This window comes from Apis cerana, linkage group LG7 (assembly GCF_029169275.1).
Source record: "Apis cerana isolate GH-2021 linkage group LG7, AcerK_1.0, whole genome shotgun sequence".
Taxonomy (NCBI): domain Eukaryota; kingdom Metazoa; phylum Arthropoda; class Insecta; order Hymenoptera; family Apidae; genus Apis; species Apis cerana.
In genome coordinates, this window is record NC_083858.1 from 9,265,943 (window position 1) to 9,289,097 (window position 23,155).

The following is a 23,155-nucleotide window of genomic DNA, read 5'->3' on the forward strand; positions in this document are numbered from 1 at the left end:
CTTGCGTAAATTTTCTTTCTCTTTTTCACTTTGTCACATACAATCACATACACGTACAGGTTATCTTTCTTTTCTCTCTCTTTCTTTCTCTCTTTATTTCTCTCTCTCTCTTTCTCTCTCTGTGTTTGTCTGTCTCTTTCTTTTCCCCCCTCAACTTCTTTAATTTCATTCCTGATTAAAACCACCTTTCTGCTTGGCTGTGCACATCGATCGATAAGTTTGCTAAATCTCCTTCGATCGAGAGATTTCTAATCGTTCATCATAATCTATTCGTTATATTATTTATCCATGTATACATGCAACGTTCAAATTAAAAAAATCGTGCATCGAATCATATTTTCTATCCACCTTGCACATTCCCGCATCGTGTCAGTAGAGAATCACGCTTCGAAGCGCGTGCCGAAGCTGTCTCATGTTTTATGGGGAAAACGATCGTGATATTCGTGAAGAAAGAGGAAAAAAAGAAAGAATACAAAGAGCAAAGGATGGTCTTTTTTTTTTATCGGGGGAAAAAATTCGAAATTCACGGGGGCCGTGTTTTATACACTAACTTACTTACTTACTTACTTACTTACTTACTTACTTACTTACTTACTTATTTAGTTACTTACTTACTTACTTACGGGGAAATATAGTTTTCATCTCTCACTTTTCACAAACTTCCATCTAATGTGCACAGCTCTGACAATTATATGTATATATATAAAATAAAATATATATATATATTTAAATATATACATATCACAGTAGTGTTTCTCACCTTGACACTCACCCACACACAGTTTAGACGTGCTTTTAGTGGCGTTTGTACGTTGTGCTATTTTTCAATTTATATAATATATATATATATTTCTATGTTCGTATATACATAGACAGAATATGAATATATGTATATAATACATATATATATGTGTCTGTATATCTCTGTTTACACGCTACTACTCGTATACCCAACGTTTTCCTTAGCTGCCGAGCTACCGCTGGCTCGCTGAGATTTAAAGCACGAGAGAAGAAAGCATGCTGGTGTACGTCGATACACCCAGTATATATATAGCATATATAAAGTATATAAAGTAGTATATCTTTTTTTTTCCCTATGTCGTAATCAGAATCACATTGTCTCCACGCGTAATAATAATGGAAAAAAAAAAAGAATATATATATATATATAACGATAGCAAATAAATGAAAAATGTAACATAAGTAAATAGTAGTAAATAAAAAAAAAAAAAAAAGAAATTAATAAGCGAAAGAGCGAATATCACATCCCGGTGCAAGTAAGCGTACGCTACTGAAGGCTCGGCAGTTTTCGCGCGGAGGTAGTTGGACTTCTGTTTAGGGGACTAGGCATAGCTAGCCTTGATCGTGTCTAGTGTGTCAATGTGCTCGACAATGTCGATTTATTTTCCCGGGCGAGCCAGCGAGATTCACGTGAGGGTATGTGTGTGTGGGCAGTCTGCAGAAACAGGTCAGCGTTATGAGTATGAACTTGAGTGCCAAGCTGGACGAGCTGCAGCGGGGTGACCGCCAGCTGGAGACCACCGTCGCCCTCTGCGAGATCCGCACGCAGCTGCAGGAACTCACCAAGAGCGTAGAGTCTTGCCAGAGCGAGGTCAGCGAGGTCAAACGGGACATGGTCGCGATCAAGGTACTGTCGGTCTCCACGTTCAACGTTATCGAATCGCTTCCACGGCCCGAAATCTTGCTAATTAGAATATATCGCTCATACGCGACGAATTGCCGGTTCACTTTCTCTATCTGTATATATATATCTAGCCATGAAAGAATGAAAAAACAAAGATAAGATAAGACTGTGTCGAGAGAAAATGTGAAAATATAAATCGAACGTAACTTCCTGTTTGAAAAAGAAATCTGTCGTTCGCTTTGCGCCAGTATCTTCGTGAAAATAAATTTCTGAAAAATTGATTATTTTGTTATAATAACAAGCCGTTCTAACGTATCAACCTTGATCTATTTATACCGTAGAATTGTAGATTATAAATTTTCCGGATATCTCGTTGTTAACCGCATCTCGAAATTTGGAATAAAATTTCCATTTCGATTGTGAATATATAATTCAAATTCGCGTAACTTTAATCGATTTACATCCTGTATCCGCATGTAATAATAATTCTATAGTCTCTGACAGTCTCTAAAATCATCGATATCTATAATAAATAAGTAATAATTAATAATTAATCAAGCAAGAAATGAAAAAGTTTGAAAGAAATTATTTTGAATGGATGAATGAAAAATAGAAAGAAATGCCGGTAATTATTTTTATTTTAATAATATGTCGGTTTCGATAATTTGCCCGTATAAGTTTTTGGTTAAAATGCTAAATTTTAACATTCTAAAATAGTATTTCCTAATGTGTTACGCAGCACGAACTAGATACGGTACAGCAGGTGAAAGAAGAAATAGAGGAATTACGAGAATACGTGGATCGACTAGAAGAACATTCTCATCGACGGAAACTTAGACTTTTGGAGCAGGTGATGCTTGATCTCCACGATCAGAAAAGTTCTTAATTTTTTCAGCGTGCTATTTTATTTTTCGTACCGAAACAAACTCGGTATCGCTTTCGATGGTTGTTTATTTGTACCAATTATTATCATAGATCAATATCATGATAAAATTAATATCAAATCATCAATCAATATCATCAAGATATCATCATCATCATTATAATTGTATTTAGTTTTTTGCGTGACGTTAACTATTACGATTGTTCTGTTTGGTTTTTTCATATGCATCTCGTTGTACTTGTGCACGATGATTTTATAGCAGAATGATAAAAGTATTTTTTAATAAATCATTATGACATTGTTTATGGCGTAGTTTTATTTCATCCTTTATCGTTATTTCAATCCAATTTGCCTTTGTATTTGATTTTATTTTCAGTAGAATATGCGTTCATTGATTATTTTATTTCAAGTATAAATTATTGTTTTGAATTTTTTGTTGAATGAAATACTTTTTTCTTTTTTTTTTTTTTTTGTAAACTTTCCGATATTCAATAACACACGTTCGATGATTTCAGGGGCTAACACTTTTCCTGTCATATGCAATACTGGCAGCAGTTTTAGGAATGTTGCAGTTTGGATACAACACTGGGGTTATTAATGCGCCGGAAGTGGTACGTTCTTTTATTTTTTTTTTTAAACAAATACAGTTTACAGTATATAAAAATTTCAACTACGAAACAAATTTTTAATTGGATCGTTTCATTTAAATGATTCGAAAATAATTCCCCATTTTTAAATAATATAATATAAAGGATTTAATGCAATTGTATCTATCCAATACAATGATTTATTCATCATTTCAGAACATTGAAAATTTCATGAAAGATGTGTACAAGGATAGATACGGGGAGGACATTTCAGACGATTATGTGAAGAGATTGTATTCCGTGGCCGTAAGCATATTTGCGATTGGTGGTATGCTAGGCGGTTTTAGCGGAGGGATAATTGCCAACAGATTTGGCAGGTTTGTACGAAAATGTTTCCATTCCATTTGCAAGTAATTTGGCTAGGGCTTCCTTGCGCGCCAGACAGTATTCATCGATGTAGAGCGTATATGATATATTTATATATCGACATTAATCAGACGTGTGTGCATACGATTAAATACGTGTTGTGATCAGGTAATCAGACGGCTCGAAATCGATTGTTACATCACTCATGTTTTTTCTTTTCTTTCCTTTTCATTCACCGACAGAAAGGGGGGCTTACTGCTAAACAACGTGCTGGGCATCGTGGGGGGGTGCCTGATGGGTTTTACAAAGATGGCTCACTCGTATGAAATGTTATTCTTTGGACGGTTTATCATCGGTGTCAATTGTGGCTTAAACACCTCGTTGGTTCCCATGTACATATCGGAGATAGCACCACTGAACCTGAGAGGCGGCCTAGGCACGGTGAACCAGCTCGCTGTTACGGTGGGCCTCCTGGTCTCCCAGGTGCTGGGCATCGAGCAAATCCTTGGAACAGACGAGGGTTGGCCAGTTCTCTTATTACTAGCTATCTGCCCTGCCATTCTACAGTTATTGCTGCTTCCAGTTTGCCCCGAATCTCCAAGGTAGAAGCACATATCGTGTATAATAGATGTATCAAGAGAAATATCTTTCAAATTATCTTTAATACTTTTCATTAGAAATGTAATATGTAAAATTTGTAGCATGTATATACGTTCTATTTCCACCAAAGATTACAGCTTCTCTCTCTCTTTTTTTATGCTTTGCTCTAGATATTTGCTCATTACTAAACAGTGGGAGGAGGAAGCCCGTAAAGCTTTGAGGAGGTTGAGAGCCAGTAACCAAGTGGAAGAAGACATCGAAGAAATGAGAGCCGAAGAACGAGCTCAACAAGCCGAGTCTAGAATATCGATGACAGAGCTCATATGTAGCCCAACTTTGAGAGCACCTCTTATCATCGGCGTGGTTATGCAACTTTCCCAACAGCTTTCAGGCATTAACGCTGTAAGTAGCGTAGCCCATAAATTCCGTGTACATTATCCATATATATATAATGGAAGTTTGAATTGGTCACGATGAACTTGCTCTCATTTAAATTCCTAAACGCGATTCATCCATTATAAGTGATGTAGTAGAGCGTGAAATTGGTTTCCGTGTGTGTTCCAGGTATTTTACTATTCGACAAATTTGTATACTAGTTCTGGTTTGACAGAGGAGAGTGCCAAGTTTGCAACCATTGGCATAGGTTCCATTATGGTTGTTATGACGTTAGTATCCATTCCTCTTATGGATAGGACAGGAAGACGTACATTGCACTTATACGGTCTTGGTGGCATGTTTATCTTTTCAATATTCATCACAATTTCTTTTCTCATAAAGGTAAGTTTAAATTTTTAAGACTTCTCTACTTCAACTATGCTACGTATTGTAATATCGATGTTATTAATTAATAACAAGTAAACGTAACTATCATCTTAAGATCCTCCAATAATCACGTCAAAATAAAAAGTGTAATGGTATTTTAGTAGAATTATTATTAAATTATTCTCGTTAATCGAATAGAGATTATTTTGTGATAGTAATCGAGTAGAAAGTAATCGATTCTCGCTAAGAAAATTAAAAGAGAAATAATTAATCACGAGGAAAGGTTGTTTTTCCGAACGTAGAAAATTGACGAAAATGAAGAATCTCTCAGGACATTAAATTACGCCACAAAAAACGTGGATTGTATATAGCTGTCTCTCTTTGTGCTTTGTCACTTCATGCACCTTGGCGAAAGGTGTATCTAACACTTTGTTCACAGCTGGAGTGCAGCACTGCACCGACGACAGTGAGAATTATCACCACTTAACGTATATAAATATGCATTCGACATCTCATTTTAATTTCTCCCAATTATTCATGTAACTCGTAAGATCTATCCCGTCTCCTGCATGTTATTTTTCATTTGCATCTTCTAGAAAAGAAGATTATTAATATTCCATGTTTTGACTCGTCAATTTTTGAGAGATAAGAAAAGAGAAAGATAATTCTCATTTTAATAATTTTATTGAATAATACAATTACCAAAGACAAACACATACCTTTGAAATTAAAGAAAATGAATATTTTTTTTTTAAAAATATTGATGTGTCAAAGTATCTAAATAAGATGCATGCAGTTTTATTTATTTGCTTAGGCTTTAATAATTGTGCTTTTTTTGAAACCTTGTCACCATCCTTCTCCCATCCCCTCCCTTTTTCATCAACGACCTCTTTCGTGACTGCCTGGAGGAGACATTTACTCCCTTTTTTATTAGTCTATATTCCGGCTCAAACCTGTCTACCTTCTACAATTGAATCAATGACAATCTTCTAATCTCGTGTACTCGTATTCGATTTACAACGATGAGAATAAATTCATTTATTTATACCAATGTGGCACTATTCCTTTTTTTCGCAACGTTATTTCAACTACAAAATCGTAATCGTGTTCGTGCAACGCAGACGGTACACACATGTGTAATCCATTCGAAAGAGCCACAAGAGTCGAGTGAACCTCGCGATAACTATAACCAACGTGTATTGTATCTTATTACACTCAGACATTTAATTTATCTGAGGTCTCTGAGAATCGTATCCTGGTTACTCCTTAGATACAATATGGCCAGTCATATCGCTTGAACGCTTAATAACAGGAAGATGTTATTGTACATAACAAAAGAGCACGTTACGCATTGTCGCAATCGCATCATCGCCTTAAACACAGGGTTGAGCTGCACATAACCGCATGCCGTATATTATTCGGTTCTATTTGTTTGAGTTTCGTAGGTATTAATTTTCTCCTGAGAGAGAACTCCTCCGGCTGCTCAGGAAAGAAGAACACGATTCTACTGCCTGATAGGAGTTTTTCGGTTATGTGCAGGAAATGATTGACTGGATGTCTTATCTGTCGGTCGTGTCGACGCTCTTTTTCGTGGTATTTTTTGCCGTGGGTCCTGGTTCCATCCCGTGGATGATCACGGCCGAACTGTTCTCGCAGGGTCCTAGACCTGCGGCCATGTCTATCGCGGTCCTCGTCAATTGGATAGCTAATTTTGTGGTTGGCATCGGTTTTCCAAGTATGAAGGTAAGGTATTAGTACAAATTTTATTCGAATATATTTCAATACGTTCCATAATTTTTTCTCAATTTATATATAAACATATGCTTTTTAATTAAGGTTAAAATTTTTATAACTCGTAAGTTAGAATTTTCATTTTATGGTATCATTTAAAGGTTAAAGCTCGAAAGATACTTATGGAACAGAGGCATCGAGGAGAATTTCAAGCAGAAGGGGGCAAGCAGATTGATATTTCCTATATTTATACGTTGACCCCCATGTTTTTATGTGTTACAGACTAGCCTTGAAAACTACACGTTCCTACCATTCAGTGCATTCCTAGCCATCTTCTGGATCTTCACGTACAAGCAGGTTCCTGAGACCAAGAATAAAACATTCGAAGAAATTCTAGCTTTATTCAGGCATGGTAACGACAGGTACGCAATAAATAAACCACTTAACACCATTCCTAATACGTATAGCAAATCATTAGATAGATAATCTTCAGTTCTCAAGCCCCCCCCCTCTTTTTCTTTTCGCTGATTTCCATCGATTTTTCTTACACGTATATACGTATTATTCTCTATGTATAACGGCTCTATCCAAAAGACAGCTTGTTCGTTTTTTCGTTTATCCGTTTTGATTTGTTGTCTAAGTGCGGAAAGAGGTTCAATCAACAAGAGACTTTGTATCCATGTTTTATAACACGTGTTGTCGATTTGTTAACGATGAAAACGCGAGAAGAATTATTAAGTTTCGCGTCATGTGAAATATATTCGATGCATAATATATTGTTATCATATCCGTCCACACATCCGCCCGTCTATATTTTACAATGAACATACATCAAGTGTATCACGAAACGCGTGAATTTTGAATTGTTATATTCGAATCGAAGAAAAAAGTGCAGAAAAAAGAAACGAAAGAAGGAGAGAGGGAAAAAAAGAGAAACTCGAATTTAATTCTTGCGAAAAGAAAAAAAAACCGGAAGGCTTAGGAAATGCACGCCTATTAATTTATTCAACAAATCGATATAATATTTATAGGAACGTTCATCGTGCGAAAAGTAGACAAATAATTGTACATATGATTAATCGAGTAGATAGCATTATCACGTATTTGTTTGACGAGGGGGAAAAAAAAAAAAAAAAAAAGAAAAAATAGAAAAAAAAAAGAAGGGAAAAAGGGAAACGAGCGCAGCAAATTATCTTGAAACGAATCGAATCACGATGTTGCACATATTATATATCGAACACTTAAAGATCTGTAAGAGCTTCTTTCAAGCTACAATTACACAACAATACTGTCAACTTTACCGTTATTATTGCTATTATTATTATTATTATCATCATCATCATCATCATCATCATCATCATTATTATCATCATTATCATCATCATTATTATTATTATTATATCAAGCATATCAGTAGTACAATTTCTTTAATATTACTTTCTATGCATTATGTAGTTGAGGCATGAAATTACAAATGCGCTACCCTGTAATGATAAAACGGGGATCGATCAATTTGGACACAATTAATGCCACACCATGTGCGTGTGTGTATTGCCGCCTAATCGAGGCTATATAATACGAATTCAACTGTGATAAAAAGTTCGTTCGATTTTTCAAGAGAAGATATATATATGTATATATATATATATACATATCTTCGAAAGAAAGAAATCAATCGATTCGTACGCGCATTCACGTAATTGCTAATTGTATCCGGTGTAAGAGAGAGAATCGAATAACAAATTTTTGAAATTTGCTCGCGTGTTACGAACCGATCGTGAACCAGCGTTATCTTTTCGAGATGCTTGGAGATTAAATACCTGAAAGCTCACAATTGGGAACAGTTGTATAATAATAAAGTTTTCGAGATTCGATATAAAAACGAAACTTTTAATTCCGTAATATCGTAACCGTAGAGAAGTATATCAGTTTGAGATTATAATATGTGTATAATAATATCATGAAAACGTTCATGGTGATTGTCGCATGGTTGTAACAATTTATTATTCATATCATAGTAGTATTATCGAAAAAGAAAAAAAAAAAAGAAATTATCTCGGAATTTAACCGAACAAAGTCTTTCTTGTAATAATATATAGAAGGTACAACATTGTTTTTCGTAGATTCGTGGGTTCTCTTCTTTGTAGATAAAATATTTCTTTTTCCGTTCTTGATTGATTGACACGATCTATCTAATGATTTTTGTTATCATTGTTGTTGCTGCATATAAATATACATATATAATATAATGGATAAAATTAACAATGAGATAAATTGAATTAATTTTTTTTAATGTGGTCGAAACTACGATCGATTTGTTTTACCTTCACCATGTTTATTTGAGATTTCCGTATATTATTATGGACATTCATTTGTAAAACGTGCTGAGCTTGAAGCTTTATAGTTTTATTGTTACGTATTTCCCAAGGCCAAAATGGATATTATTATATTTATTTGTTTAGCATATTGTATATGTATTATTTCAATAAATCGTTATTTAATGGTTCTGGTAAATTCTTTAAGTTCTGAAACTTCCGTACTTTTTTTTTTCTTTTTTTTTTTTTTTTTTCTTTCACACAATGAAAATTATGTTCTACATATCGTAATTGTGCTTTCTATGTTATTTGGAGCAGGAGCAGCTTGCGGGACAGCAGACTTTATGGGTGAGTCACACAATAAATTCCCTTGTTACTGTGGTGGCTTTGTTACAATATACTATATGAATTTCTAAAGATTATTTAACTGCATGACAATCAGATTACCAAAGACACCACTAGTCGTCTTTAAAGAAAGGATTATTTTTTAGCAAATCATACATCCATTGTTCTTCTTCTTTCATCCTGCCGCCAAACCATTTATAAAATCTAGCCGCATAATTATATTTATCTATATTATATTTGTTATAATATTTTTTTTTTCCATTTTCCACGAAGGTGAGATTTTGATGTGTATCAAATTCGAGCTCAATTTACCCTCGATCATTGCTTCTGCAAGCGAAAAATAATCCTGCCCCTGCCTATTTTTAAGTGACCATCATTAACTTCGGTCTAACAGCCTGGCATGTTGAAACATCTTTACTTACTACTATCAGCTCATGTGAGTTTCCATCTCATGCGCTACCAGTCAGGCTATTATATTAATCGTAAAGACGAGAAGAACATATAGATTGCATGAATAAATCTCGATTTACGACAAATTGTAATTTTTTTTTTCTTTTTTTTTTTTTCTCTCTTTTGTTTTTCTTTTGCGAAGATACATTTCACAGTTTCTAATAGTTCTTCAGGGCTATTATGTGATTAATATAATATATAACGCTTTTAACACATATCTCGCCGCGATAGAAAGATTAAACAAAAAAAAAGGAAGTGCAAAACACAACCTGATTAATTTGTTGACAAGGTTTTGCTATACATAACAGCCCCGACTACTTACTTGATTCCCTTCTTGGAGCCTTGTATTTTACAGCATGCTCCTTTTTAGTCTATCAATACCCGATAAATGTTCGACGACAGATCAGTCTTGGAATAATTTTCATGTCGATAGTTGGCACGAGTTTATGGCGCTGTACTGTGCGATTGCATGTTAGTGCTTATACATTACTGTTTTGGCGTACAAATGATTTCTGAATTGTATACAAATATGATATATATATATATATATATAGATACATTTTTACTTCGATAGGCAAACGCAGCAAGAGCCGCTTTGCATAATCTATTATACCATCGTTTGCGCAAAACGTAAAAAAAAAAAAAAAAAAGAAAGTAATTGAAAATTAATACGAGACAAAAAAAGAAGGGAAATGTTAACGTGAAGCGTGAAAGCAATTTTACGTTCACGTTCCCTTGTCTGATCAGTGCAGCTCTTGATAAACTCGCAAGCTACGCAATTATATTTTTTTTTTCTTCTTTTCTTCTTTCTTTCTTTTTTTTTTTTCTTTATATTCATCCTCTTTGTTTTTTTTTTTTTTTTTTTATAAATTACGCTGAAGAAAGGTTTTGCCGAAACATTCGATGAATCGTTAACAGCTTTTATATACATATACATATGAATGAACTCTAATCGATAGTCAGTCTGTGGTTGCTTATGATTTAGTGGAATTTTATTAAATTTGTTCGTTTACATAACAGCCGTACGCTAGTTGATAAACGACATAGAATTAGTATAAAAAGCCATTTTCTTCTTGTCTTTTATGATCGAATGAGTGCTACTTATCAATTTATGATTGTGTATGTTTGACTTTTATTGTGTCAGTAAACGCATTTATGTGATCATTATTATTATACATATACATATATACATATCTACTTATATTTATAAACTATTTAGGTAAATCACGATATAACGATATAAGGCATCGCGTGAATAAATTTCATACGTAAAAAAAATATGTATATCTTTTTTACAGCTTGTATCGATATATTCATATTCATATTAACATTTTAACAATTACGATCACAAAGTTTCGAGCAAGTTGTATATCTAATGCGTAACAAAAATAAATAAATAAATAAATACAAATAGATGATTCCTATTGAGAAAAAAACCAGTTTCGAAACGAGATTGGTTTCAATAAACACTAGGAATTATTTAATTGTAATCGAAATACAATATTCCTATCTAAAATGCAATAAAAAATTCTCTTTTTCTTTAAAACATCTCTGCCGGAAAATTTTATCATTCGTTTTCACGTTGAAGATAGATAACGACAATTTACATCCACGATAAATATAAAATGGGTCACTTTTAATCAAATATTATCGTCAGATGACACAGCCGACCAGATTATTAACAGCCGCTTGATAAATCTCGAAACGGATGATGTTCCACGGTTAATTACACGGTATTTGGGAATCCCCCCTTTTCTTATTTTCTTGATGCATAATGCGCGCATACGTTCTTATAATGAAAAGTTTCCTTGTACGTAACGGCGCGAAACTACGATTTTCTCTCTCAAAATCGAAACACAAAAACGATTCGAGGCTCGTTGGCCATGTAACATTATTATATTGCAGGGAAGAGGAGCTCGCCACTAACTCTAGCAAGGAGACCGTCCTATCTGACGCCACCACTGCCAACCATACCCATGCTACTGACAAACCATAAAAAAAATAAATAAATAAATAAATGAATGAATAAAAAGAACAAAAAAAAAAAAAAATACTGATAATAATAATAATAAGAACGATTTTAATCGAATATCGAAGACCACTATAGATTCTCGTATCTCCAGTCAATCTAATGGAATAATTGTTATCGGCAACGATTTAGCATACTCGTAGCACACAAACTGCTATAAGATATCATTATATCACTGAATACACACAAGTTTAAAGACTAAAAGATATATATATATATATAAAAAAAAAAAAAGAGGAAAAAAAAAAGAAAAAAAAAATACTTTTTGGAAACATTCGTTACTAGTATATATTATATTAATAAACGAATATTTCGGCATCACCGATAAGATCGTATACATATACATATAATATATATATATACACATATATTCTATGTTGTAAAATAAATCTGTTTGTTTATTTAATTACCGGTTTTAGTTTTCTTCTTCACTCGTACATGGACGACCTCGAGTTTTTATTTTTCTTTCTTTTTTTTTTATTTCTTTTTTTTTTTAACTCTGGTCAAGCTTTTTTGACCTAATTTTCATTCACCTTGCAGGAAAAGTCAATTAAGAAATATTCAGTCACGCTGAGAAGAGATCCAAGTATCTCCGCGCAGCGTGTGCATTCACCTTTCGTTTTTTATGGTTAACCGCGATCCCGCGAATCTCCCGTTCGATAAGAAGGCGAAGTAGTCAAAGTAGTTGAAATTCGATAATTATGCAAGCGATAAGCGATACATACGTACATGTTTGAAGTCTACTACACAGGCCAGTGAACCACTGAAATCCTACAAGGCTAGAAACTGTGAAATGAATTATCATTTCTTGAGACGAGACAGAAAAAAAAAAAAAAGAAAAAAAGAAAGAAAGAAAGAAAGAAAATCGAAATAAATCCAAGTAAAGAAAGTTTATTTTTACTTTAGCTGTAAGCGAAGTGTGAACAAAAATAGGCAAAATTAAAGTTCGACTAATGGTAGCTTTTGTTATTAACGTGCCACAGAACAAAACGAAATACAAACAAAATCGTATTACTAATAGTAGTAGTGTTATAAGCCGGGATACATCACAAATCCAAAATTTTTAAATCCAGGTCAATTAGGATAGAATAAAAAATAAAAAACGGATATGTATTACTTACGTTGACGAGTACTTAAGTTGATAAGCCGCGATACTGTTTCCCCATGGTCCTACGATGTCGGTGCATGTTAAATCGATGCCCTCGACGAAGATGTGGAATATAATAAGGGAAGGAAAGATTCAATAGACATGTATCAAGAAGCGGAAACTTGGACAAGTCGCGTGATGTTTTGCAGGAGCATGCTAAACTGTGTGAATGCATTAGAGGGACACATACCGCCAGCAGAGAGTGCAGCCCTGATGGTGGCCGAGGAGAAGCCACATCCTGATTCATGTAAGGCTTAAAAACCTGACCAAAATCGTCCACAAACATCTGTCATCATATAGTCATTTCCGTCTTTATACGACAAACAATTCTTTCAATTTTTTTCTTATTTTTTATTTATTTATTTTTTTTTCTTCAATAATTGATACTTATATAAATCACAATAAAAATATCATTATTATATATGTTTTATTAATTTAATAGAAATCACATATGGAATTACGTGTTAATTTATTTAAATAAATTATTAATTTTCAAAGAATTGTTTGTCACTTGTCGCTTATTCCATCTACCTGTCATTGTGCATGACATAATGCCATCTATGTATGTTCGTAATTTTTATTTATTTGTAGTTTCATTGTGATACATTCGTTTCAAATTTATTTGCGACTATTATTTTTCTGCTTTCAGTATGATTCAAAAGTGCAGAGGAATCAAAGTGCTGATTATATGAAATCAAAATTACATTGCTGCTTCGCTACTACAAGATATACAAGTGGTCCTAGCAGAGAACAATATCACACTACCTATATTTTTATGTTGACAATAGCAAAAATTAAAGAGGGGTGTAATCGAATATAATTCTGTAAATGATAAGAGATTATTTTAATCATATATCATTGATTACAATGTATTTTATATATATATAAGACGTTAGAAGTTAAAATTTAATTACATCAATATTTTTTATAAATATCCATTTTTCAATTGTTCGTTTCTAATTATTCATCTTTTATTATTTTAAAGAATTCATTAGAAATTTATTCATACAAATCATAGCAATGTATCTCGTAAAAAAATTTGTTTGAAATTCAATTTATTATTATACGATGCCCTCTTTTTCCAGAAAGAAAAAAAATCATTATTAAATTTTAATTATCTCAAACTCATTTTCACTTTATGTAACTATTTGCATTTCATTGATCATAGTTCTATTTTAGCTTTTCATGACTCTCACTGCTTCAGCCAAACACTCACACCATTTAAACTCAATTAAAAATTGAATAGTTGAAATATTTTCATTTATAGAGCTTATAAACTTGACTAAATTCACCATATATGTCAAATGATTTATAAATAGGTATTATAAATATTAAGAAATATTGTGAATAGGAATAGATATGTACTTTTCTATAACTTTTTTATCTTAGTTCAAGAAACTCTCAATGTTATAAGCTCTATAATTTATACATATTATACAGAGTGTTCCACACTGGGTGAAATTATAAACTATTAGAGAGAGAAAAAATTATCAAAGAACAAAATTAAATATTTGCTACATGTTCTATGTATCAGTAATTTTTATGCATTTACACAATAAAATAATTTTTTCTTTAAATATATATATATATACAAAGCATTTTTGACATATATTTTTTATATTTTTCATTCGAGTTTATCAGGTCACTTATTTTTCACTTTCGTTGTTTCTGTTACAGTACAATTTTTTAGGCAATTTAAACATTTTAAAATTTAAAAAAAAATCTAAAAATAGTCAAATACATATTGATTTTTATTGATTCAAATGATTCAAATATTTTTCATTTTAAATAATTCTACTTTTTTGACATTATGTACCAGAGCATTTTAGAAATAATTAATTTTTCATTTAAAGCTGTTCATCATATTTTGAATTGTATAAAAAAATTAATAAATCACTTTTTAAATGATTGACGTGTCTGAATAAATATATAGTACTATTGAAATTTTATCATTTTTTTTTCATTGATTTTTACATATCACTTCACAAGTTTCTTAAATGAAGCATTATAAAGCATTTAATGAAATAAATTGAATTCCAAAATATATAATCAATTGAATGAATAAAAATTAAATGAAATACGTATTTCAATAGAAACTATATTTTATAAATATATTAATGTTAACAAGAATGAATAAGTAGATAGTAGATATATAGAACATATCATTTGATTTTATTCTCTCAATATTTTTTTCTGTCTTTAATAATTTTGAAAATATAGCTACATCTAGTTATATAGGAACTCTGTATATATATATATACATATATATATATATATATTACATGTCTCTCTTCTGTCGTCTGTGTGCAGTATGATAATCTGTTATCCTATATACAATCTGATTCTAGTCAATTTTAATATATTCCTATAATTCTTATAAATAAAACTAGTAGATATATTGGCTTCATTTCTATTTCCATTTTAAGAGTATACGTGTATTATGCGCTATTAACACTGGCCTTTGTAGTAGTTTATATGGAGGTAGGCCATTAAGGATCTTGCATTACACATATGGTCTCCATAAATCGATTTAAGAAATGTAAAAACACGAAAGAGTGAGGAGTCATATGAATGTTAAACTTACAAGATTTAAAAACAAATAATATAATATTATCATTATTTTTTATATGAAGCTGCAAAACCAACTTTTTCAATACTATTGCAATTGAAGCATGAATGGTGTAATGGGCATGTCCGCATGAATGTAATTTACTTCATTTAGATTAAAAAACAAGAAAAAAGAAATTATGAATAGTAAATATCAATCTTGTGCATTATTTATTTCAAAATGTTGCCATTCTTAAGTTTATTTTTTAATGAAGTGCTAAAAAATAAGATATCATCTTATTTCATCTAGAAACTAATTCTATTTATTAAACAATTTAATCAAAATAAATAATAATGTGCATATATCTATGCTAAAGATTCTTAGAGTTATGTATAAGTCTTTCAAACATAATCATTAGATAGATACAAATAATATTTTAAAAAAATATTATTACAATATATTTATTACAAATAAAATAATTATTTATAAACGCATCACACAATAATATTGTAATATTTAAAAATTTATATACATGTTTTTTATATATATATGTTTTTTTTTAATATTATTTGATAATACTTTCAGATTTAAAAATAACTGACTGATGATTAAGAATAAAATTGTATTTTATCATTTTTCAAATCTTTTTATGATATTTTCAGGATGTTGATGATTTAATTTTTTAATATGAAAATAATTTATATAAAGTATTTATATTATTCAAATATAACATTAAGTAATAAAAAAAGCAAATTTCTACATTTTAAATTTCAAAATAAAAAAATATATTATGTAAAACAAATTTTTATAAAATACAGATTACATCATATTTTAAATAGATACTATTTATATTTAATACTATCATAATTTATCATAAACCAAATAATTTTTTATAATCTTTATATAAATATATTCGTATACTAATACATCAAAATCATTATAAAATAATTGTGAATAAAATAATATTCTATTCACATTCAGAAAAAAATATAATGATAGAATTTTTATATTAGTGCGATTATTCAATCTTGATCTTGATATAAATCGAAAATTTCGATATAAACAATTTAAGTTTAAATATTCAATTAACTCAAAATCACATTGTTAAAAATATAGTTCATTTTTTTTTAACAATTTTTCTACAAGAATCGTAGAAGCTTGTGCTATTTGTCGTCTATCTAAATTGAAACGGTTTAAGTAGATGAATGCGAAGAGTAGTGTAACAAGTATTGAAAATACACATTGAAAATGTGCATCTGATTAATCTGGGTGAACAGTTGTGTTTGCAGCTGGATCAGAGCGATCTTCCGACGCACCCGCTCAACCGGAGAGATCACCGCCCCCGCTTCCCCCGCCACGCTTTCCGAACAGCGGTGTCTGACAATGGGAAACAGCTCCTCTTAATATTGGTAATCTAGTGATCATGAACGCGTCAATTCCACTGCCGCTACTGCTCACCACCAACAGCCTCACATTGGAAAATCAACTGTACGAGATCATCACGGAGAGGAGCAAGGCCTGCGCGGCTTTCTTGCGGAACAGTTTACGTCGAGCAGTGAACGCAACCACTATTGGTTTGAGTGTCACGGAGAATTTTGAGAATAATGTATCGTGCAATCATGCCTAATTCAATGATTGAATGAAAATCACTTGTTGATTGTATTTGAATACTGAATAGAATGAAGTCAATTGCGAACGTTTCTTAGCGCGGCCTGATTCAATTCAGTATGTTCGTAATACGAACGTCGTATGTAAGGTTATCTTCACGAATGAATATCTAAAGATCGAAACGTTCTTAGTTTCGCAGAACTTAGCAATTACAATTTTCTGAACAAATGGAATGACAACTGTGTAAACGAGTGGCTGTAATGTTGCAAAAGACTTGTTAATGGTTTGCAAATTTTTCGATACGGTTTCGATAGATAAATCACAACTACAGCGTTCAATATGACACGCAAATCTTTTTCATGTCAAACCAAAAACAAAAAAAAAATGAATTAAGAACGAGAATCTTTGAGAAAAAAATCTAATGAAATGTTGCGAAAGTGATTGTGCCTAGATATGTTTGAAAAAGAGATAAAAAAACAAAGAAAATGCATAAGAAGTTGAATCGTGATCATTAAAAAGTATGTGAACTTTGTGCGACATCGAAGAAAATAATAGAACATATAATTGCTAGATGCGACGAATCGTTAAACGAAACCCCAAAAGAAAAGAGGTGTATATCTATATACTTCACTTTTATATCGTTAATTTCATAGAATTTATTGAAATTATATGTCATTTTATATTATTGTTATCTTTATAAGTCGTTGCACTGTACTATGATTGTGGATTATATGTTTACTGATAAATTGAATTTAATGAATTTTATGACTGAAGTTAGGAACAAATTTCGAATCTGGAATCGACCAAATTATTATTCAATCAACATTAAACTGAAAGATAGATTCAGTCTATCGCTTTAACAGTCGCAATGTTAAAGACGTTAATTACGATAACGTCATTCTTATATGGTGCCTCATAAAAACAATATTTACAACTCGTTTTATCTTATAAAAGTACGAGGATACAGTGCTACAAACGAATGGGTGTTAGTTATTACGATTAGTAAACTTTTGAATTATACGCATATGCAAATTTATTTCGACAGTCGATTGTTTTAGAATTTTAAATAGATAAAACTTATACAAATGTTTTACAAATTAAGATTAATATTAATGTGAAAATTAAATTGCAAATTAAACTTTAATTAAGAGATTTTAAAAATGGCAATTTTAATATTAGATATATAAATTTTGCACGAAATGTCGAACCCTTTCGTTTGAACTATAACGCTATAATACCTCGTACATCTAGAGGCATGCCTTTTCTTACTACCTTTTGTCATTAATGTTTTACACCAAAATGCACGTCATTTGATGTTATGCAAATTCTGAGAAAATTTCCTTTATATGTATATATATGTACATACTGTATACTTCTACGATACTTATTACGTCGTTACATAAGAAAATGTATAATAATCCTATATTATTCGATGTAGTATATTCGATTCCCTATTCAAAATAGCGTTATATGAAAATTAATTCATCGTTCGAGCGATATACTCAATACCGATACACAAACAACTGATTACTTAAGGTGAATATTAATCGAATGCATTATATAATGTTTCAAGTTCTCTTTCTATTGGAAAACTTTCTTCGTAATTTCATTTTTTAAAAGATATATTGGATATTAAAAAATAGAATTTATGCAATGACGCAATTTTTAATTAAAAAAAAATTAGAATGTTATTTAACCTATTTCAGCTTTTTATGATATTTTATGCATATGTATACATATGTATGTATACATTACATTACAGATTAAAAAGTCTAAATGAATTTAGATTTTGAATAAATTATTTTTAGTTCTGAAAATAGGTTCAGAAATAGAATAATAAACTAACACTAAAGAATATATTGATCGCGTTAGCTTATAAATAAATTAATCTCAAATCGGTTTGCTATTTAAATTATTGCGGTATAATCGCAACATGATATCTAGAGTAGAATAAACAAAAAATAAATAAATAACATCGTGTGCGGTATAAATATATTATAATTTAATGAGAAAAAAAAATGACAAGATAAAGAAAAAACTTTTAATTATAAGCTGTCCAAATCATACAGAATCAGTGAGAAAGGCAATAAAGCTATTGAACTGAAAATATGCTAAAGTAGATTTCCTTGCATTAGAGTATTATCAGAATTCCAAATATTAATTATGAATACTTAGGATAGAATTATACATTCATACGTACATAGCTACTAGTTTATAGTAGCATAATGTTACAGACTAATGATAACGATCATAAACTTCGTTAATATCGTACTTATATGTATGTTGAACAGAAATGAACTGTTTCTCACTCGTGTTATGGTTGTACAATAATCGCGGACCGAGTGCTGGTAGCATATCCATTTTTTAAAATCCTTACAAGCTTAAACACAATAATTATATATATCATAGTGGCAATTATTTCGACTCGAAATAACTACACATCTGAACAAATGAAATTGACGAGTCAAATTCGAAAAAAAATTGAATCGTATTAGAAAAATTATTTTATAATATACAGATTTACTTTTCACATCTTGAAATTTGTTAATCTATATTTAAATTAGTGACACAACTTACCTTAAACTGTTATATATATATATATATATATATATGAATTCAAAATTAACTAAATAAGTTGTAGAAATTTGAATCATATTTCTTTATTAATCCTCTCGAGAAAAGGCATGCTGTGATACATGTTCATTGAATATTTCGAAGCAAATACAAAATTATCTACATCTAAAAAAGAAATAAAAGATAATCTATGAACGATTTTTCTACTTTCGTCACAATGAAAATTATAATTAATGTCATTAGATAAATATAACAATGAGATACAGTTATGCCACATATACATATGAATATAAAATTACAAAACATGAGATATTTCTCTTGTTTTTGAAGGTCTAAAATAATGTGTACGTGTTTAAAGTGTTTTAAAAAAAAAACACTTCTTCATACCAAAAAATCAATTTCACTATAATTCATTTACACGATATAATAAATAAATAACTCGTTTCTAAAGCTGTAATATTATGCATATATAAATATACATATACATATATGAACGGCAAATCTTTATGCGAGGACCTATTCCGCACTTACCATGACTTTGATAAAAAAAAAATCAGTTATGATTGCATATATAGTTTTGAATCAATAATATGATATTAAATTCACTGAGTATTGCAACATTTATAGAGCCTTAAAGAAAGATGAGAAAAGAAAAAATTGGAACAGTCCAATAAAGTGATCAGAATAATAATAATAACGATTTGTAAAATAAGTTCACTGCCACTTAAACGACTTGTGCTCCACAGAGAGCACCAATATTCCAAATGTGAATGTGTACAGTTATGTGAAAAGTACTTATATAATTATATTTAAATAATATTAATTAGAGTTACGTAAAACTAAATAGCATGTAATAATATTAAGAATGATATACATATGTAGGATACAGATAAAGAAAAAAACCATCGATTGCAAAACTTATATTCCAAACAAGAAAAATTTATGTCTATTCATTTTTATATTATATGTAAATGACACAAAAAATAAGTATTTTATCTCGTAAAAATTTTATTTTTTATTGATATAATTCTTTTTAACATTTATTTTACGAAGAAGACTGTACTTAATTTATATTATATTTTAGTTAAAATATGTTACAAGTATTCAATGAAATAAAAAATTAAAATTTAATTTAAAAAAACACTAAATTTTTAGAATTTACAAACAATTTATTATCATCGAATTTGTTCAAACTATTTATTTTATGTATCAAATTTTATATATTTTATATAAATTTTATATTTTTTTAAAAAAAAAATCATTTCATATTTTCTTCATTTTGTTTTTAATTTATGTAATTTCAAGTTTGTATTAATAAATAATAAACGCAAATATGTAATATTGCAAACATGGTTTTATTTGCAATTGTATATATGCGTAGCACTTGTCTATAATATTTTAATTACTTATGATTAATGTATTTAAGCTAAACAGATAAATTTAAAAGTGAAAGATCATACACACATCTTTTAAAATCTATAAATAAAAATATTTACTAAGTAATATCATTGTTCTTTTATTTATTTAAACAGGAAGAAGTATATATAAATATTTATCATATTTTTTTATAGATTTTATGAATTTTCATTTTTATAGATTTTATACCATATTTAATTAAATACATTTTATAAAAGAATGAAAATATATTATTTAATATTATTTTATACAATTTATAAAATTTTTCTTTAAATACTTATGGTTTACATTCTTGATGATAGGGTTCCAAAGTTCGAAAATCTCTCCATGTTGGAGGTAAAGCACTATGTAAATGTAAACCACAACGTTTACATGGATCACTAAATAAGTTATTCAAACTATAAAACCAAGTCTATAAAATAAAAAAATCTATCAGTATATAATCAGTTAAATCTTTAATATATAATGTATATTCTATAATGTATATTATTCAAAGTGTTCATATTTTCTTACCATAAATGATCGAACAGCTAATTCAGGTAATGTAGGAGAATAAAAATGTAACATTGCAGCATGAGCATTTTCTGTTACTTTTCGAAAAACTTTATGTCTAGATTCTGTCCATAAATCCATAGTTTCTCCATAACCTTTAACTACTACCCATTCAATCATTAAACCTTTAAATGCTATAACTCCTTTCAAAACATGTCCTAATGTAACATGTAACACTGCATTTGATGCAAATGGTCGAGAGACAGATACTGTCATATCACTAAAAAGTCTATCAAATGTAGCTATTAAAGAATCTACTTGCCTAAAAAAAAATTGTAATTTAAACTATATTATTTATAAATAATAAATTATAATTTTTAATATTATAATACAACTTACTGTTGAGGAACATTATGATTACTTGTTTGAATTCTACCTCTTTTTGCTCTGCTAGTTGTATTGTATGATCTTTTTAAAGAATTCTGACTAAGTATTGATTGAGCAACATTGCTATATTCATGAACTTTATCTGTCCATTTATAACTATTGACTAATGTACTATATAATGCTTGTCTTTCTTGTGTTGTTTCTTGACTAAGATATGTAGTACTTGCTAAATGAAATGCTCCTGGTGGTGGATTTAAACTACTTACAGCTTGTTCAACATCTCTAAACATAAAAATATATATATTTAATATATATCTTCTTAAAATATATATATTTTTAAAAAGTTAAAATAAATAATACCTTAGATTCACATTAACAGTTGTTAATAGCTCTTGTAATTCAAGCAAATATTTATTTTCTTTATTTTCTTCTCCATGATCAGCACGTAATCCATTTCCCAAAGAATCAAATACTTGACCAACACTTGAACGCAAAACTTTAATTGCTGTCAATGCAGTTTGTAACTGTTGTTGTTGTTGTTGTTGTTCCATATTGTTTATAGTTCTTAATTTCTATAAATAAAATATTACTTTAATTTTATGTATTTATATATTTATTATATATTAAATATGATTTACTTAATATATTTATTATAATAAAGCTTTATATGATACAATATATTAAAATATAATAACAACTTAATTTTTTAAAAGATTATTAATGTTTAACCTTAAATATTTTACATTCACAAATAAAATTTTATTACATAAATTATTTTACTTTATAAGATATTTTGAATTTTTATTAAATATGTGTACTGAATCGAAAATTATTTATAAAAATTATAAAACTTACTCCGATTATGAAATTGTATGTACCACCTTATAAATGCAATAACAACAAAGTCACAAAAACCGCCATTTTTCAAGTCATAAACGATATACCATAAATGATATATAATATAGATACAAATAACATTATTATAATAATAAAAACAATAATATTATTAGAATTTCTCAAATAAATACTTTCTTGTAATATTTTATTTTAATATTTTATTGATATATATATATATATATATATAAATAAAAATTTTAATTTTATAAATATATATATATATATAAAGTTATAATATATTAAATTATATTATATTTATATTATATATTAAATTTATTAAATTCATTTATAAATAATTTGTAAATAAAAATATATTTTATAAATTATTATAATATATACATTATAATTTTAAATAATTATATAATAATAACAA

The 23,155-nt window shown here is 29.5% G+C and overlaps 2 protein-coding genes across 45 annotated transcripts in view; one reads left to right on the plus strand and one right to left on the minus strand.

Moving 5' to 3' along the window:
- Window positions 1–21,093, plus strand: part of LOC107999331 (glucose transporter type 1) — a 36,251-nt gene extending 15,158 nt beyond the window's left edge. For 5 of the 44 annotated variants that reach the window (XM_062077065.1, XM_062077066.1, XM_062077082.1 and 2 more), the window contains 12 exons: window positions 1,456–1,648; window positions 2,385–2,495; window positions 3,044–3,139; window positions 3,332–3,492; window positions 3,724–4,083; window positions 4,252–4,483; window positions 4,646–4,858; window positions 6,362–6,586; window positions 6,857–6,996; window positions 9,208–9,237; window positions 13,010–13,107; window positions 16,686–21,093. In XM_062077065.1, the coding sequence (XP_061933049.1) occupies window positions 1,456–1,648; window positions 2,385–2,495; window positions 3,044–3,139; window positions 3,332–3,492; window positions 3,724–4,083; window positions 4,252–4,483; window positions 4,646–4,858; window positions 6,362–6,586; window positions 6,857–6,996; window positions 9,208–9,237; window positions 13,010–13,107; window positions 16,686–16,789 (1,963 nt within the window). In that variant the 3' untranslated portion in view covers window positions 16,790–21,093. Of the gene's footprint in view, window positions 1–1,455; window positions 1,649–2,384; window positions 2,496–3,043; window positions 3,140–3,331; window positions 3,493–3,723; window positions 4,084–4,251; window positions 4,484–4,645; window positions 4,859–6,361; window positions 6,587–6,856; window positions 9,089–9,207; window positions 9,238–11,589; window positions 12,120–12,786; window positions 12,977–13,009; window positions 13,108–13,509; window positions 15,626–16,685 lie in introns of those variants that run through there. The other 39 variants (XM_062077087.1, XM_062077086.1, XM_062077084.1 and 36 more) reach the window with 23 other exon arrangements.
- LOC107999255 (mediator of RNA polymerase II transcription subunit 27) lies at window positions 21,091–22,848 on the minus strand. Its single transcript, XM_062077129.1, has 5 exons — window positions 22,741–22,848; window positions 22,246–22,457; window positions 21,898–22,167; window positions 21,520–21,820; window positions 21,091–21,418 (listed from the first exon to the last, which is right to left on the minus strand). The coding sequence occupies exons 2-5, from the start codon at window positions 22,434–22,436 to the stop codon at window positions 21,284–21,286; spliced, it is 897 nt and encodes a 298-aa protein (XP_061933113.1). The 5' UTR covers window positions 22,437–22,457; window positions 22,741–22,848; the 3' UTR covers window positions 21,091–21,283.
- Between the last annotated feature and the right edge of the window lie 307 nt (window positions 22,849–23,155).

Coding starts and splice junctions, on each gene's coding strand:
- LOC107999255 (XM_062077129.1), bottom strand. CDS start 22,436: ATGGAACAACAACAACAACAACAACAGTTACAAACTGCATTGACAGCA. Junction 22,168..22,245: donor ACTGTTAATGTGAATCTAAG/GTATTATTTATT, acceptor TTTTATGTTTAG/AGATGTTGAACAAGCTGTAA. Junction 21,821..21,897: donor AATCATAATGTTCCTCAACA/GTAAGTTGTATT, acceptor ATTTTTTTTTAG/GCAAGTAGATTCTTTAATAG.